Here is a 17,711-nt window from a genome sequence, read left to right as displayed (position 1 = left end):
CGGTGGGCGGGGCCGCGGTGCCTTGCGGGAGAAGTAGTACCCGGCACAGTGGCGCGCGGGCAGAGGTGCCGCCGGGAGGACTGCGACTCCCAGAGTACCCCGCGGCGGCGGCCTTCCGGCTGCTGTGAATATGTATAAGAATGTTAATGACGAGCCGCTGCTAAATTTGGTCAAAGGAGTCACCTCGGCAGAGCGTGCGGTCGGAGCGGCGTGGAGCGCCGGCCAGGGCTGGGTCAGGCTGGGCAGGACACGGCTGAGCAGGGCCGGACAGCGCCGACGAGCCGAGCACGGGGCTCCGCTCCGCGCGTCGCTGCCGCCTCTGCCACTTCCCGGAGTTTCGAAAGGCGAGGAGCGAAAAAAGAGAAAAAAAAAAAAGACATAAATAAAGCTGCCTGGACCGTACCGTATTTTCCATTCTTCTCGCTCTTCTTAATTCTATTTTTATTTTTTTAATTTAAAAAAGAAAGGAAAAGAGCGGCCCAGCAGCGCTGGCGGGGGAGTTGCTGTCCGGGCGGTAGCAGCGAGGACCGGCCCGCCGCACAAAAGGGCACCGCACCGCAGGCACCCCCGCAGCCCCGGCGGAGCACCCGCCCGCCCGCCGCAACCGCAGTCCCCGCCGGGGCGCCGCGCCCCACTCCGCCCGGCGCCGGGAGAGCCGCCGGCAGGAGCAGTAAAAGTTTTCAGGAGGGGAGGAAAACTGCCGGCGGGGGGGATCTCTGGCGGAGCGCGCGCCGGTGCTGGCGTAGGGGCTTTCCCCGCCCTCCTCCACTTCACCCTCCGCCGCACGGGGCTCGGAGCCCGCGGAGCGGCGGCGGCGCTCGGGAGAACCGGCCGGCGCCGCCCGCTGACCGCCCCCGGGGGATGTGGCAGCAGCCCCCGAGCGTCACGGACGCCGTCGCCGCCGCGCCTCGCTGCTGCCGGCGGTGCCCCGCCAGCCCCGGGGCGGCGGGGCCGGGGCGTCCCTGCCCGCCGTCTCCGCCGCCGCGCCTGCAGCCCTGATCCCCGCCGCTCCGGCCGCCAGCGCCCCCCGAAGCGGCGTGGATGATCCGCGACCTGAGCAAGATGTACCCACAGACCCGGCACCCGGTGAGTGGCGGCGGCGGCGGGCTCGCGGGCAGCGCTCCGACGCGGGCACAGCGGAGTTGTAGCCATTTTCTTATTGTTGTCCGCCGCGCCGCCGCCCCGTGTCGAGGTTGGCTCGTTCGAATTGTTCTCGTCCGGTGCGCGGCGGTCCCGCCGCCAGCCCCGCGTCCCGCGGCAGCGGCCGGTGCGGGGGTCCAAACGGGCGACGCCTCCTCCGGCGGCGGCCTGTACCGCCGGCGGCCCCGTCGGGGCAGTATCGCGGGGCGCTTGGGGCATCGCGCCTCGGCAGAGCCCGGGTGCGGGGCCCTCCGCGGGGGGCGGCGGCGGCGGGCGGGAGGTGGCGGCCGAACGAGAGCGGGCGATTAAAAGACCTGCTGTTGCTTGCTTGCAGGCTCCTCACCAGCCAGCGCAGCCCTTTAAATTCACCATTTCAGAGTCCTGCGATCGGATAAAGGAGGAGTTTCAGTTTTTGCAGGCTCAGTACCACAGGTAATGCTGCCTACTTTCTCCGAGCCCCGCGCGATCTCTCCTCTCGCCGCTGCCCGGAGGGGCGGCGGGGCGGGGGCGCGGGACTCCCTGGCGGAGCCCGGGAGCGGGGCGGACCCAGCCGCGCGCTCCTCCGCCGGCCCCGCTGCATCCCACCGCCTCTCCCAGCCCTCGGGGCAAGAGGCTCCCATGGGCCCCGAGCCGAGCGGTGCGAGCAGATTTTCTCGTTTTCCCCGCTTTCCGTTTTGTGGTTGTTCTTTTTTCCCCCTTCCTTCCCCCCCCCCCTTTTCTTTTCTTTTCTTTTCTTTTTTTCTTTTTTTTTTTTTAAATTCACTTTTGCTTGCGGGGAGTGGGTGGGTGTTGACAGAAAAATATGTGGCTGGCTGGGCTCGTCCTCTGCTTTTTTTCGAAATGCCGCTCAGGACACGCATCTTGTCTTGGCTCGGCCCCCTCGCGCCTTTCATTGACATGTCAAGTGCTGATAACCTGGAAGTGGGGCGGCGAGCTGTTTCGTTATCCTTAGGTGGAACAGCGCTGCGTCCTCAAAGTGACAAGTGGCTTTTGGCAGAATTGCTTAACGGGCTTCTGAAAACAAAATAAACAGTGGAGGTGTTAGTGTTTACCACGGTATTCTTAAATTACCTGCAGTATTTTATTTGTAGTTCTATCACCAGTAATAGCAAAAAGCAAAATTAAAATCCACAACTTTTTGCTTCTTGAAGTGGTGATATGCATTTGATTCTTCTGTGGGTCGAGTGAAATTCTAAAACTCTTTCAAATAAAAACTCTGAAGCCTAAATTATGTTTTCATTAGTAGCTTCTCAAGCTACTGACTGTTAGAGATAGGCATGCTTCTTCTGTGAACCCGTGTCGGTGGTCAGTTTTTTAATGTCAGAAAAATACTCTCCTATGTATGCACACATATGCATGCAGTTCTTTTAGGAGATGAGGAAGTTGCACAGTATTGCTTGAAAATGGAAAATTGCAAACCCTTACCCTGATATCCCAAGCAAGAGCTGGAATATACATTTTTATTTCTATATTGGAGAAATGTGTGAAAAGGGGGGTAGCCTGTGCTCAGGGGAATGTCAGTTTACTGTCATGAAGTAGCCGTGATTTTTACTTTTTGTGTCTTTAACAGTTTAAAGCTAGAATGTGAAAAACTGGCCAGTGAGAAGACAGAGATGCAGCGACATTATGTCATGGTAAGCAAGCTGCATAACAAATTCTAAATGTCTGTTAGCTTGGTATAGTGAGACTGAGATACATTCGGATTGCTGGAGGCGAACAGGAAGATTGTAGTAGCACTGCTGTTGTTGAGGTTGCATCAGTGCTTACATTATAAATCCTTAGTTTCTGCGATCTTTTAACTTGTTTGCAGTTGTTAGTATCTGCGTGAAACCAGCTTTTAAGCAGTTGAGGGCATTTCTTCCAAATGCTAGCAAATTACTTGTCGGCCCTTTAAAACCACATACAACTTCCGTAGTGTATGTGGGGATGATGTTTTCACTTTTGCTGACCTCTCCCAATGATCATATCTCTGTAAAACGGTTCATTCAGGATAATATTTTTTTCTATGATGGGCGTAAACCAAAATTGTATACATGAATGTATACAAATCCAAAGCCTACTTCTTAGAAGAACTGTTGCACTTAGGCAGCCGAATCAGTGTTTCACTACATTGAGAATGTCTGGGACCTCAGCTGTGAAAGGGATTTCCTCAGTGGTTTTGGTCTGCTTGGTTAAATAACATGCATGTCTAAATACATAATTGCGTGATAGATCCTGATAACTACAGAGGAGCTCTTGCTATCTCTTCTGTTGTACATCTATGAAAGATTAGCCGTTTTCTGTATGCACAAGTATTACTCTTGTATTCACAAAAAGACTAAATAACCTTGAAAAAATCTTAACCATGAGCACAAGCAAATGTTAAAGCTCGCAGTTGTCTTTTTAATGCCCAATATGCCTAAATCTTGGAGATTGTTTGGTATTAACACACTGAACAGAGTTTGCCGCAGTACTCAGGCACAACAGGACGTGCTTTCATTTTTTTTTATCCCTGTAATTTAATTGCAGGGGTTTTTTGTGTTCATTTTTAATTTAAAATAGTGAATAATTGGTCTGTTAGACACTGCTGATTTAGATGTTTATACGCTTGAAGCGCTTTGTCTGTTTTTTGGCATCTTTTATGTGTGCTAGGGAATAAAATCGTAAGCATTTTCTGCTTCTAATGTTTGACTCTGGTTATGATTACTTTTTGTGATATTTTCGTTGTCTGTTTTTACCTTGTTTTGTGGCTGTTCTTTGTAAATCTGACATGAAGCACTGTAGATAAAGAAAAAAAAAAGTTTACTCTGAAATATGCTCTTTCCAATTCCAGGAACTCTTCAAGGCAAATAAGTGTTTTTAAGTCTGTATGTCTTTGTACAGATGTTTCAGTCAAAGTGAATTTCAGAATAGCTTTCAGAATTGCAAAGTCTAATAGAGTAATTTTCTTTTTTCTTAGTACTACGAGATGTCCTATGGGCTGAATATAGAGATGCATAAACAGGTAGGTAGATAATTTATTCTGTTGTAAGAATGCTCTGTGTAATTTCTCTTATCAGTCTTAACAGAGATGTGTATTCTGTGTGACTTGCTTTAATTGCATACTTGAGTGCACTGGAATTTTTTTTGTTCTTTACTTGGCCCTGAATCTTCCATCTCATGTATGGTATACAGACTGCGTAGGTTACGGTCTGGGTTGCCAGTTGTGCATTGTTTGGTTTTTTTCCACATGTAGATTTTGCACATGCAGGTGGTCTTATACTGCACAGGGAGGGTGTATGTGAGTAGGGATGGGTTTTTGGTTGTATCTTCATTTTTGTCTGGCCTCAAACCTTTGGGGTTTACTTTTTGAGAGATAACTACATCATGAGTGCGTATTGGGAAAAGGAATGCATGTGGAAAAGCCTGTTCTTTTTGGTTAACCTAGACTGACTTAAGCTGGAGCTGCAAATGCATGTGATGCACAGCCATGTTCATGTTTCCCTCAGGCTGCTTACTTGGACTTTTGTCCAAAACCAGTGTCTTATCATCTCAAACACAAAAGGTTAAATGAGCTTTCTGCAAGGGTGTTAGCATGGAATTACAGATTGGTTTGTGTTGGAGGGGACCTTAAATGTATTCTGGTTCCACCCTACCCCATGGGTAGGGACATCCACTAGAGCAGGTTACTTAAAGCCCCATCCAGCCTGGCCTTGAATGCTGCCAAGGGTGGAGCTCAACCTTCCAGTGCCTCAGAACCCTCACAGTAAAGAATTTCCTCCTAGTATTTAAACTAAAGCTATCCTCTTTCAGTTTGAAGCCATTCCCCTTTGTCCTATCCCTACATGTCAAAGACCCTCTACAGCTCTCTTGTAGGCACCCTTTAGGTACTTGAAGGCTGCAATGGGTTTTATGCCTTGAACTGTAGCACTTAGGCCAAGATTAGCAAGAGATTAGTCAGCTGGAGCATGGTAGTGTAAATTAGAGTTTCTTATTCAGCAATATATGTTTTTCAGCCTTCTCTAGAGGAGAATAAATTAAACATCTGACCTCTTTTCCAGTAAGGGAACTTTTTATACTGTAGAGTTTAATACTGACAACTCATTTTAGCAAGTGATTGAGCATTTTGTCAGGGGTTGCTGGGGAATGTAAACTGCAGAAATAAATGGTTGGATGGGAGAAGAAAGACCACCTTAAAATTGTTTTATATGCATCCATTCAGAGTTAGGGATTTAGAACTTCTCTGGGTTGTGAAAATAGGATTTCTTTGTCCCGTTGGAAGCAGACATAGAAGTCAAAAGTTTTTTCATGTTGTTTATTAAATTTTGTATTCTGTCAGCATCCCAGTGCTTCAGAAATTATTGTGATCATTTATGCCAGATGACATACAAATACAAAGACTGTGGGATTTCCTGCCTTAAAGCATTTTGCAGCTTATGGGACCTTGTTCATACAACTTATTTTACAGACATGTATGTAGACCTTTTGAATTCCCCTACGAGTCCTTCTCACAGGTACCATGAAGACTTAACAAATGTGTTTAACAAATGGTTGACAGGAAAAGGCTGTGATTGCAGCTGATCAGACTTTGTGTATCTGGTGACTTTCTGGACCTGATTCATGTAATGAATGCAGGCGGCAAGGCTGGATTGACTCTCAGAGGTGTTGGGTCTGTTCTTAAAAGAATATTCAGATTATTTGAAATCCCAATTTAAAAAAAAAAGAAAACAAAACCAGAACCAAACAAACCCCCGTTCAGTAAAGTTGTAGATATGGAAACAATTCACAAAGACTGGAGTCTTTACAGGCCACCTAAGTAGCAAATTCTTACGGGCATTTGAAAGCAAGCATTGCAGTCAAACTTGTTTATATTTCCAGATACCCTGTTTTTACAGCGCTTAGTTGTAGGTACACTTACACTGACTGCACAAAATTCCGTGCAACAAAAATCAGCTCGCAAGGGCCATGTGTAATGAAATTGTATTAAGCGAGGGAAAAAACCCACAGCAAAAGCCTTTTTAATTTCTAAATGTTTTACTTCAGAAATTTTATATAGCTACGGTGATGGACTCGGCGGTGATACTGTACTGAAATTAAATACTTAGTGACAACTAAGTGTGGAGATTACGAAGGACTGAGTTTTAATTAAATGCCTTTTTTCATCAGCATTCAGTCTATTCAAATTAGTAGTTTTAATTATTGTACTCTTGTGCAAAACACTGAAATATTTTGTCAGATGTAGATTTAAATTAGTTACGAAAGAAAATTTTTTAAGAAAATTTTCTTATTCTTAAATCTGATACCAATTTCCCGTCTTTCATGTCTCCCCCTCTATTGCCAGAGCATTGTGTTTTTCCTTTCTCCTCCTGCCTCAGCAACTGCAAAATATTTTCCATCTTGCTTTATTATCACAGCATTAGGGTGCAATTTGGTATTTGTATAGATAGCATTGATTGCTTCATTTAATGTGCACAAAGATTTTTTAGTCTACCACCTTAAATTCCCTTTTCTTCCTCTCCCATCTTTGAATTTAACTCGGCTGAAATTGAGTGGTTCACCCTTTTTTTTCCCTTCTCCCCTTCCCTCCCCCCCATCTTTCTAAATTCAATCACATAAAAAATCCTGAGGGCAGTTTATCACATTATGAAATACAGACAGCCTGCAAACCACCTACTTATTATATTTTCTTTCTTTTTTTTTCAGTTTAGCACAGAGGCATATCTGTCTTTATTTGTTTTTCTGGGCAGACAGCCTTGGTTCCTCTCAGGTTCTTTTCCAGATGTACTTGCTTGATGCCCTTGTAATGGAAAGCAGGCAATAATGCAGTGAAGTTGCCCTTCGGCGTAATTGGGCCTAGTTCTCAAGATCAGGTTAGGCTTATTCACTTATTAGATTTGCGTCTCAAAGGGTTCAAGAGCAGGACTCCCTGGAGTCCTTGGAAGTACCGTAGTAATTGGTGGCCCTGATATTTGAAACCTTTGTGTATTTTTCTGTTACAGCTTCTGTTCTTCTTGGCTGCTCCCAGCCACAGAGTATTTATTTTTAGAGAAATTTTTCACTGGAACAGAAAATGATGTGTGATGGAGTCATGACTCTGTGACTTAGCAAATTGATAGAAGGATAAACGTGCAGAAAGCAGTGGTAGTGAGTGTGCTTGTGTGTCTGGGAGCAGGGCGAGGGGGAAGAGCATCTCTTTTCCCGCCGCTTGTGTGATGCTCATCATCAGTCATCCTGTGTTGATTTTGATAGAAGACTATTAAAGTGAAACCTATGGGGAATTTGTCATTCTGAAAGGAAAGCTAATGTAATTAGTACCAATTAAAGTACATTTAGTAAATTGGATTTAATCTTAATTAAGCCTGCATAATGTTGCCAATTTTTAACAATTATGTTTGAGAACATAATTAATTTAAATTTTGGTAACTGAGTAAATAGCATTAGACTGGTAAAATTAGTAATTTTTTTTTTTAAAAGATGAGTGTAGGGTAAGCTGTCACATGTGGAGTTATAGCCTAAAATACTAAGCTGATTTTCGATATTCTGTATTATGATCAATAGAGCTTCAAAATGGACACACGCTCCAGAAAAAAAGGCATTGAGTTAGGGATTTTGGGTTGAGTATGATCAGATATGTCCCTACAGTTTTAAATTTCAATACCATAATAATGTTTGAGTGTGTCTAAAGATGCCCATTTCTTACTAAGTTGCTTTTTTAACATCTGTTTTTAAGAGGCTCAGCCAGTAGTTTATGAATGAATAGTTGACGTGTTGCTCTGTGTTTCTAATATACTGTTGGTACTTGGTGGTGGTCATTTAGTTTAATTTCTGAAATTAGACTTTTAATGTTACGGTAAACAGTTTATTTAAATTGCTGTAATCAAATATGCTTGCTGAATGTTTTAAATCAAAATTGTAATCATCGCTTAAAATAAGTGTCCATATTTGGCTACAGACAACAGATATTTGTGAATGGAACTAATGGAAAGCATAAATAAGATATAGTATTCACCTTTGACTATGTGTTTTAAAGCTGTCAATACATAAATTCTGATTCATGCCTTTTGGCTAGACCTTCGTCTTTGAACTAATTCACATGCTAGAATGTCAGATTTCAGCATTTTTTGAAAGAAAATTTAAGTCTTTCAAGAAGCTGGGTATTAAAAAATAAATGAAATGACTTTTTAAGATCACAGGAAAAAAAAATCAGTCCAATCCATGTAAATTTTATTACAAGACTTGGTCAGCAACCATTTGAGTGCTGCTAAAATATTAATTGGATAGAAATGGAAGGGCTCTGCTAGCTGATAGGATGTCATAATCATAGCTGCAGTAGTCGATAGTAAATGATGATAAATGGCATTAGGAACCTTTTAGCAAACTGTAATAACTACGAGGAGGGAAGCAGTATGGATTTGCATTATATCTGATACCCTCTAGTACCAAGTGGATTGCCAATACTGCTTGTTAAGCATTTTCTAAGGGCAATAGGATATTGATTTCTGTCTTACAAGGAATAGCTCTATTTTCACCATTGAAAAGTATTGCAGGCTGTTGAGAAGAAATTGACTTGAAGAGGCTTGACTGCTGCCCATCATGGAGCAAATAAAGCAAAACTGCCGAAGCATGGTGGAGCAGCGAGATGGGGCCCTCAGCAATTTGTTGCTATTAATTTACCATGCTCGACAGCAAATCAATTGGCATCTACTTCATCTGCTGGAGAAAATGCTGTCCAGGGCAGATAAAAAGCCCTGCATGGTACAGGGAATAGACTGGATTGGCCAAATGGAGGCTGCAGTTAATGTGTAAATAAGTGAAATCAAGGCCACTGTTGCCGAGAAAGCTGTTTTTAATTAGGTTGGGGCTTTATAGTGAGCTATTTAAGAAAGTCGTATGGAGAGTAGGGGGAGATTTATTGCTGACTGAGTTAATATATGGACTGTAATGACATCCTAGCCTTTAGCCTGCTTGCTTCTTAAGCATTAGTAAATTATTTTGGTAAAGGGGTGAGGATGGGAACCAATTTGTTTAATTTAGGGCAGAGTTTTGACCATTTCTCATCTTCATGGAGATAAAACGCATATATCACAGATAAGTGGTTTTGTGCGTGCTACCTGTGCAACACAAAAATACACTCTTCTTTTTCCTCTTTATTTTTTGGCAATGGTCTGGGCTCGGCATGAATCTATACGCGTGCGTGTGTGGACATTTTCTTTAGCACATTCAGTAGTTGAGTGTATATAGTCTTGTGTTCGAAAAATAGCTGGAGAGCGAACTAAAATTATACTGGTTGAATTTGTTCTCTGTTGTAAACAGTTGGAAAGATTTAATAGAGATACAGGCAGTGGGTAATCAGAACTGAACTGGAAAACTTCAAAATGAGAGAGATTAGAAGTGAAATTTTGAAGACTGCAGCTTACACAGGACTATTACAGAGGAAGAGAAAAACAAGTGGTGTTTCGATTAAAGTCGCAAAATGTAAAAAATAGGCTGTCAAATTAGTTTGACAACCGAGGCTTGTTTGTCCCAATTTTGGGTTATTTAGCCTCTCAAGCCAACAGAAAAGCTTAGAAGCTTATGAAAAGTTAGAAAATGTATTATTTTGGAGTTAAACCAGCTATCTTTTACTTGGTAATAACTGCTAAGTTCTGAGACAAGATTCTGTGCTTTCTTTTCCTCAGACCTGTTGAGCAGCCTTTCTGTGGAAAGGTCCTGGTAATTACTGAGAAGTTTGTTGTTGCCACTACTCCATGAGTTATTGTTGGAATAACCTTTACCCTTGCTACTGCAGAATAGCATACAAGATGAACTTCCATATCACCAGGTTTTGCCATTCATCAGCAAAGGAAAATGTCGTTTTCTCACGCTTGTTTAGAGAATTCAGACAGATGCTTAAGACACAGGAAGTAACACAAAACATGCTGAGCAAATGTTTAAATTAAGACATATGCTCTGTTTTTACTGACAAAAGGCTGTGCTCTACAGTGTTTGAACATAAGAGCATTTTTTCTGTCTTTGAAAGGTGCTAATTGCCATGATGCTGCCTGTGTTGTTTATGCTGACTGTTAATACTGACTGTATTAGTTTATAGGCCCACTTGTAATTACAGAGGGGGCCAGTGGTGACCCCGTGGTTATGGTCTCCTAACAGTTTCCCTTATAAAAAACTCTTGCAATTTTTTTTTTTTTTTAATGAAAGAAACTTTCAATAAGGAAGAGTGTTCTGGTGAGAACCCTGAACCCTTTTTTGACAGCAGTGGGGGAGAGGGAAGGGAGAGGGAAAAGCGATGTGTATCCTTGCAGCGAGAAGCTCCCCTCCTTCCTGGCACCACTGCTGGCTTTTTGGGTTGCCCAGCATGGCTGAAAATAAGACTTGGGCATAAGGCTCCTGCTGAAGAGTCAGGATTTACTACCCACCAAGAGAGAGAAGCTGTGTCACCATTTTGTATATAGCTTTTGCACCATTTTTTGTGGTGAGATTTGCCTTCCTTTTAGGGGCAAAAAAGAAGTGCTGATGTCATTCAGCACTGGAAAAAAACATTAATTAGCAGACAAGTTTTCAAGTGAAGTATTGCTATGCTGGGATGCCCAAGCTTTACAGCATTTGTGTAAATTTGGTCCTGTATGTGCGTCATGGTGCAGGTTTTAGTTCTACACTAAATTGCTGATCTCATTACCAGTTTTCCTAGAGGACCTTTTTCACTGCAAAAAATAGAGATTAGAAAGTAGAATTAAGACTGCAGAGGTGATTATAAAGCTAACTTGAAAGTGTTTGGGTACTTGTCTCAGCAACAGAAGTAACTTTTAACATGAAGATTCAAGCATGTGAAATAATTGCTATTGTAAGCTCCTTAAGATTCTGATTTTGATCTATGTTACAAAAAGTGAAGAGGGTGCTCGCACAGGTCAGTCACAGTGAGTACTGTAGGCTTGGTCCATTAAAGCTGGCAAGCAAAGTTCAACATTAGGGCTGTCAAATGTGAAGAATTCACAGTTATCAATTTGGTCTTTCTTTTTTTTTTTTTCCCTTTAATGAAAAATCGTGATGTACTATTTGTGGATGTAACAGAGAAATGAGTTTATCACAAACATGGGCCAGTTTGTGAACAGTGCAATTATAATTGTTACAAAAATACTTCTGTGGTCTGCAGATTGAGTACATCTTGCCACTGACTTTCAGAAAACCTGTTTAGCTACAAGATGCAGTGGGAGCACAACAAAGATGATAATGTGAAACACAGGATGTATAAACCCTGATACACATTAACTAACAGATGACAAAAGTGTCTCTTGAAGCTGAACCTGTCATCACTCAGGAAATGCTATTATATGCAAGAAATTGAATATTCACATTAAGAATTAATCTTTATTTTAAAATACAAAAATATAAAGTGGTTTTAAGAATACCTATTTGTCTTTCTGTTTATCTGTATATTTACAGGTTTTGTTTTGGTTCAAGATGATATTTTTATAGTTTCACTGGTACCTACTGGAAGATGTTCCTGCCTTTGACAGGGGGAGTGGAACTAGATGAACTTTAAGGTCTCTTCCAATCCAAACTACTCTATGATTCTACCTTGAAGTACTTCTCTAATTTTTTCCCTTTGATACTGTTTGTCTTAGTGGTGGTACAAACTTGGTAATTCAGTGTAGCAGAAAGTGTACTGGCACAATGTCAAAAGCGGGTGTTCATAACTTTTTTAAAAATAATAGTTTTTAAATATAACTGAAATATATCACAAATAATAAACAGAACTCTAAATAGTGGTTTCTTGTCCATATGGATAGGATTTAGACATAAGAAATCATTTTTCTTAGCCCAGGACAGGTACATGATGCTCTGGTATTGAACGCTGTGGTGTTATGGCTGAGACGCTTAAATGTGCAAATGTCAGGCAAGTTAAACTTATAGTCCCCACAGTAGGCTTGAATTGGTCTCTTTATGGTTATGTAGTTGTATGGTATGCTGTATTGCCAACTCCAAATGTTAAATCATGCCAGTCACTAAGTTTCATGAGACTGGCTGAAAATTAATCATGAGATAAACATAATAAATTTGGAGCTCTTTTTACTTGCCATCTAATTTTAAGCTGTCAAACTGTGCTTGGCTCATACTTAGTTTTTTCTCCAGTCTTCTTCCATAATTGATTTTTGCAAATAAGGAGTAAAACATTCAAGATAAAATCAATGGAGGTGAGTATGAGACACAGCTGACAACTTTTGTCATAATTTCCTGCTCTCAGAAAATGTGTGATGTGTACTCTGCTAAGAAAAAATAATACCAAACTATAAAACTACATGAGTAGTTTTTGTGCATTATATATCATAAGATGCCACAGATACGATGGTGGCAATTCTTCTTTTGCATTAGAAGGAAAGGTAACACAGGACATAGTTTTGAGTAGATCTCTTCTAACTTGGCCTCTCTCTTTTGGTCTGCTTAAATGGTTTCTGTGCAGAATCTTTTACTGCCAGAGGTTTTGGACATTTGCTGGATGAAATTCAGATTCTTCAAAGCAGAAAATCTTTTCACTGTTATGCTTGGGATGTGAAACACTGGCAATGAGAATGTGTGCTTTTCTTTTTTCTTGCTCAAGAACCTCAACAGAACATCTCACAGTTCAGCAGAAGTAAAAATTTGTCCCCTTCATGCTATAAAGAATCTACATAACAATAGGTAATGGCACTAGATTTTGTTTGGCATATGTTGTATACTGTGTGCATGTTGTGTATGATCACTGAGAACATTTAATTTTTAAAAATTGTGCTCTTTCTTCCATCTTAAGGACAGTAAACTTCTCTTGTAGTACTCTGTCTGCTTATGTGCGTGGCTTCCTATAGTGTCTTGACTGTTTAAGAATTTGCAAAAGCAAAAAAACCCCCTCCAACCATGTTCTGGCTTACCTCAGAAAGAAGTGATTGCCCTAGGACTGAGTGGTTGGTACTGGAGTAGCACCATGTAGAGGGCATGATGAAGCTCCTGTTAAAGACATCACCTGGGTTTCAGTTACAGATGTAACCAGTGATGCAGGTATACTGTGACAGAGAGCAAATGAGGTCCTATCCCCTTGTCTTTTCTGACTTTGAACCCTAAATCAAACAGATCAAAACACAGCAAGGCAAATACATGCTTCTCTGCAAATACTTAATAAAATGTCGTGGTACTTGCAGGCAGTGACAACAAATGCTCAAATTTGCAAGATCTCAATTTCTCCTATTTATCATTTGATTCAAATTTTACTTTTTAAGACCAGGGGAAAATGGAGCAATCATTGAGCAAAGTTTTTATCTTGGACAGCCACTTTTCCCCATTTCTGCGCTTCCCCAGGGATGAATATGAAGTTTTCAGCCATGCCTCGTATCTGAAATGATTCTCAACTTCTTTTGAAAACACAGTGCTGTTTTCATATTAAGCTTTCCTATTAGTAAGTGTAAGGAAGATGAAATAACTATAGTGCAGCCTAGCTTAGGCTTGGAGAAGGGTGCAGTCTTGTGACAGTGCTTGTCCACGTGTTTTCATGACAGCTGCTTCACTGAGGGCTGTGAAGGGCTAGGTTTCTGTCAGTAGCTCTGGCAGTGTCTATGACCAGCTACCTGTCCACTCTGGGAGATCCTATGTTGGGTGTGAGGTGGACAAGCGACCATTTAGCTGCTTAACAGCCAAGTAGCCAGAGGCAGCATGGACGCCATGGGCATCTGAGAGCCAGCAGCTGAGCTGAGCTGCGTCATGGTTTTGTCTTTGAGGCGGATATGGGTAACTGCTGAATTTTTATGGTAGCTGCAGGAGGAAACCACCTTTCTGTGGTTGCTGCAGGAGGCAAGAGTTCAGTACTCATATTTAGTGAAGCACTGTGGATCTGCAGAGAAAAGTCAGTGTTTCTATCTGTTCTATTTCGTGCTCTGGGTACCTGCGGATGGTTACCAGGAGATAGAACACCACAGATGCTTGACTTATCCTCCTTTCTACAACTCTTTTAATTGTATTTGGAGATAAAAGTTGAAAATACAAGACAAGTCTGGTCTTCTGGTAACATTTGGGGGAGGACAAGGCCAAAGCTGGCCAAAACACCCCAGACTTTTGGCTTGAGGGGGAAGGCAAAGAATAAGAAATGTTTGGAGGAAGTTCTTCAGTTGGTTTTCTTCTCACATCTCCTATTTCCCTGCACTACTATTCACTCTATGTGACAACCATCCACTTTCTTAGTGATGCCTTTGAAAGATGGTACTGTGCTGATGTGTGAAAGAGAGTCAGCTACAACATGACTACTTGTCTGCTTGCTGTAATTTTGTAAAGCACCTGACTAGGTACAAAGTAGGTACCTTTTCTTAAAATATGCAGTAGGTGCCTTTGCTTAAAATTATAACACAAGAAGATTGGGAAGACTTCAGGCATAAAACATACCCTGTATGTTTGCCTCAGTGTGTTAACAAAGGATAGGTTGTCCACAGTTTAATCAGTAGACTTTCTGTCCTAATAGCAGAAGGCCATTGCAGTCTGAACATGTCTCTTATTTACAATTTTTATTAGTACTTCTTAATTTCTGGCAGCAAACTGTATCTTTTCTTTCTGTCTTGTCCTAAAAAATAACTACAACACCACCAAAATCAAGCATTGATGAGAGTTTCCTGCTTATTTGTTGCTCTAAAGCAATATCAACACTGACTTCATCCAAACGTCGAAGGACTTTGAGTTACTTGTCAGAGTTACTTGTAATGCATTTGCTCTTGAAAAGTGAATTGTATATGAGTTCTTGGTTTAATTCATTCAAGAGTGGTATCGTGCTTCCTTTGCATCTGTGCTTCCAAGTTCTTCTGGAGATGGCTGTTAAGGAGAATGAAGCAATGTCTTTAATGTGAAGGCCATGAGAAGAACATCTTTCATGTATATCTACAAGGCATTTAGTTTTCTCCCCCCACAATATTGCCCGTTTTATCTCTACAGAGCAACAACACCAAAACATGTTTCACTTGTTGTCAGCCTAAGAAAAATTCTTATAGTTATGTGCCTGTGGTGTCCTGGAAATTTCTGAGGAATGGTTTATTTCTGACATTTTGTCTAAAACCACAATCTACTTAGGTTTGATCATGTAGATAGAGATGTAAAAAGCTTATGGTGCTGTTGCACCATAAGGCTGCACAAGAGGAGAGCCCCCATGAGCATAAATATGGCTGCTTTTTTTTTTTTTCTGAGGTTGTAGGTTTCTATTTGTAGATGAGTTTTCAAGTATGTATACAAGATGCTTTTAAAACTAACATTAGCAACCTTGCTGTTACACACTTAAAACCTACCTCTGTGGAAAGATGAAAAACTTTTCTTTGCAGATACATCCAGCTTCTTCGAATATGCAAAATTTTTTTTTACAAATATGCCTTCAGTCAAATGGCCATACAGGCCTTGCGAATGTAGGAAACTAGGATATTTTGTCCTTTCTTTAGTTACTACTAGCTCTCTTTTCTGCTTGGAACTCATGTGTATTTCTTCTGAAACACTGATTTTTAACATATCTTTATGTAGGTGAGAAGAATCCTGGGATAATCTTAGTTTACACATTTTCAAAAAAAAATGCAGCTGTAAATATGCACTGCATTAAGGGTCAAGAGCGGTTTTTTTTAAGCCTGTGATAGAACCTGGAGAGCCTGAAAATCTGTAGACATGGGAAATGCCTCTCTGTATTAATGTGAAGTAATGCAGAAAGCTCTTAGGTGGATGAGATGCAGCTGCCAGGATCTAGGGCCTGGGGGGAATCCAGATGCAAGTTTCCGGACTATGCTGTCAGGGGCTTCCTGTGAGACCTTGGACAAGCCACTTTGACTGCTCTCTGGAGTGAGATGGGAGCAATGCTGTGGGCACTTTTGTACCACTGCGCTGCAGGGCCCACTGAACAAGGGCAGAGAAATGCTTGTGGTATGGGGATGAGTTAAGAGATTCAGTACAGTGCCAAAGAAATCCATCACATATGAAAGGGTAGCTCAGAGGGGAATGTTGAGGTCGCAGGAGTGTCTCGGATACCTCGCTGCTTGAAGGCTGAGCCACCAAAGTTGATGCTGCCAGGGCATGCTGCCTTGGTTTGGTAGTTCTCAGAATCACCTTTTGAAGAGTGGCACCTGAAATTTATTTGAAAGTATAAGCATAGTACTGATTTTTCTTAAACAAAAAACTGTTGAAGGCAGCGCTCTTGGTTCGTCATAGTTCAGCTATTTTTCTGTTCTACTAGTGAGACCCACATTTCTTCTCTCCCAGGAAAATGACTGGGATACCCAGCAGGAAGCTATCTGGTTTGCACGAGATCCTTAATGATTCAGTCCAACTGAAAGAGGAGAGACACATGCTGTGCTGTCCCCTCAGAAAGACTCTGGCCAGCTGGACAAGTTTACTGGGTTCCAGTCTCTGGCCCAAACCCACAGTTTAGCCTGCAGTGTTTCTTCAAGTATGATGATTCTGAGCAGGAACTGGAAAAGAGACATTCCTTCTCCAGTGAAAAAATTGAGAGTCTTTCCAGTGCTCACAGAAACCTATTAGACAGGGAAGGAGAAGTAAAGAAAGAACTGAAGTAATCCATAAAATGCTCTGATTAAACTCTTTAACCACTAAGCTGTTACAAAGAAATCTATCTGTTCTCCACTCCTTTTTTTTTTTAGTGTGCTGCTGCTGTATTTTATGTAGGGATAATTCTGGCAGAGTTCAGTCCTGGATATGGAGACTTCTATGTATTTTTGGTGACTTCAGCATTGTGTCAGTCCGGAGTGGGAAATCAAAGGGGGGTGAAGATCAAAGTTTGGGATTTTAATACCTAAATTTTTGTGGTGATGTGCCTTGTTTTTTTTCAGATGCAAAGGTACCATTTATGTATCTGTAGATAAGAGTAGAAACCCCCACATGCTTAGGAATTCTAGAAAATCTTGAGCATTTAGCTGTTGCTAACTTTCTGCTGAATTACATGTCTAGTGTGTTTAAGTATTTTTAAAAATCCTGTTGCATGCCTTCTGGAGACTTCACCTCTGGCTTTCACTGCTTCAGATCTCTGTCTGGGAAGTGGAAGTAATACTATTTCCTGAAGCATAGTCCTTACCACAGAGAATTGTTTGGAGAGCAGTATGTTAAAAAATGGGAAGTGGGATGCTATTAGATGGGAGTCACTTAGAAGTGACTGTGTTTATCTCCTAGAGCATTGTGCTTGGGGCAGAGTGCTCTTTCCCAAGACAGTTTTGTCCTTCTTTTGCTTCCCGTGTGAATTCTGCTGTCTTCCATCCAGCTGCAATTAATGGCTCTAGGGATGTGCCTTTCAGTGGTAATACAGTCAATGCTTTGATTTGTGTTAAGGAAGTTTGCCTGTGGTAGTCTATCCTATCAGCTTCTGTTCTTCATCTGGACAATGAGATAATACTACTTTTTTTATCGAGGTGGAATTTTTTTGGGAAACCTGAAACAAACTTTCTTGCCTTGTGATAGTGTGTGTCCGTGCCTTGCCACCTGCACGTGCAAATCTTTGCAATGCGTGTATAGCTATAAATGCAGGGGCTGCAGTACAGTGGGATCTTGATTCTCTGGTAGAAGCAATTATATTGTAAAGTTAGAGAAAATACAGGTTTGGATAAACTTTTCTGTGCTTGATGGTT

The 17,711-nt window shown here is 41.9% G+C and overlaps 1 protein-coding gene across 2 annotated transcripts in view; it reads left to right on the top strand.

The window, feature by feature from the left end:
• The first annotated feature begins 160 nt into the window (after positions 1-160).
• The window catches only part of TLE4 (TLE family member 4, transcriptional corepressor), a 100,112-nt gene continuing 82,561 nt past the window's right edge, over positions 161-17,711 (top strand). For both annotated transcript variants that reach the window (XM_027737154.2, XM_027737153.2), the window contains exons 1-4: positions 161-1,086; positions 1,475-1,572; positions 2,711-2,774; positions 4,079-4,123. In XM_027737154.2, the coding sequence (XP_027592955.1) occupies positions 1,042-1,086; positions 1,475-1,572; positions 2,711-2,774; positions 4,079-4,123 (252 nt within the window). In that variant the 5' untranslated portion in view covers positions 161-1,041. The remainder of the gene's footprint in view (positions 1,087-1,474; positions 1,573-2,710; positions 2,775-4,078; positions 4,124-17,711) is intronic.

The sequence above is a fragment of the Pipra filicauda genome, unplaced genomic scaffold, assembly GCF_003945595.2.
Source record: "Pipra filicauda isolate LSUMZ 115617 unplaced genomic scaffold, ASM394559v2 scaffold466_size504700_pilon, whole genome shotgun sequence".
Taxonomy (NCBI): Eukaryota; Metazoa; Chordata; class Aves; order Passeriformes; family Pipridae; genus Pipra; species Pipra filicauda.
This window is presented reverse-complemented; position numbering and strand designations above follow the sequence as displayed.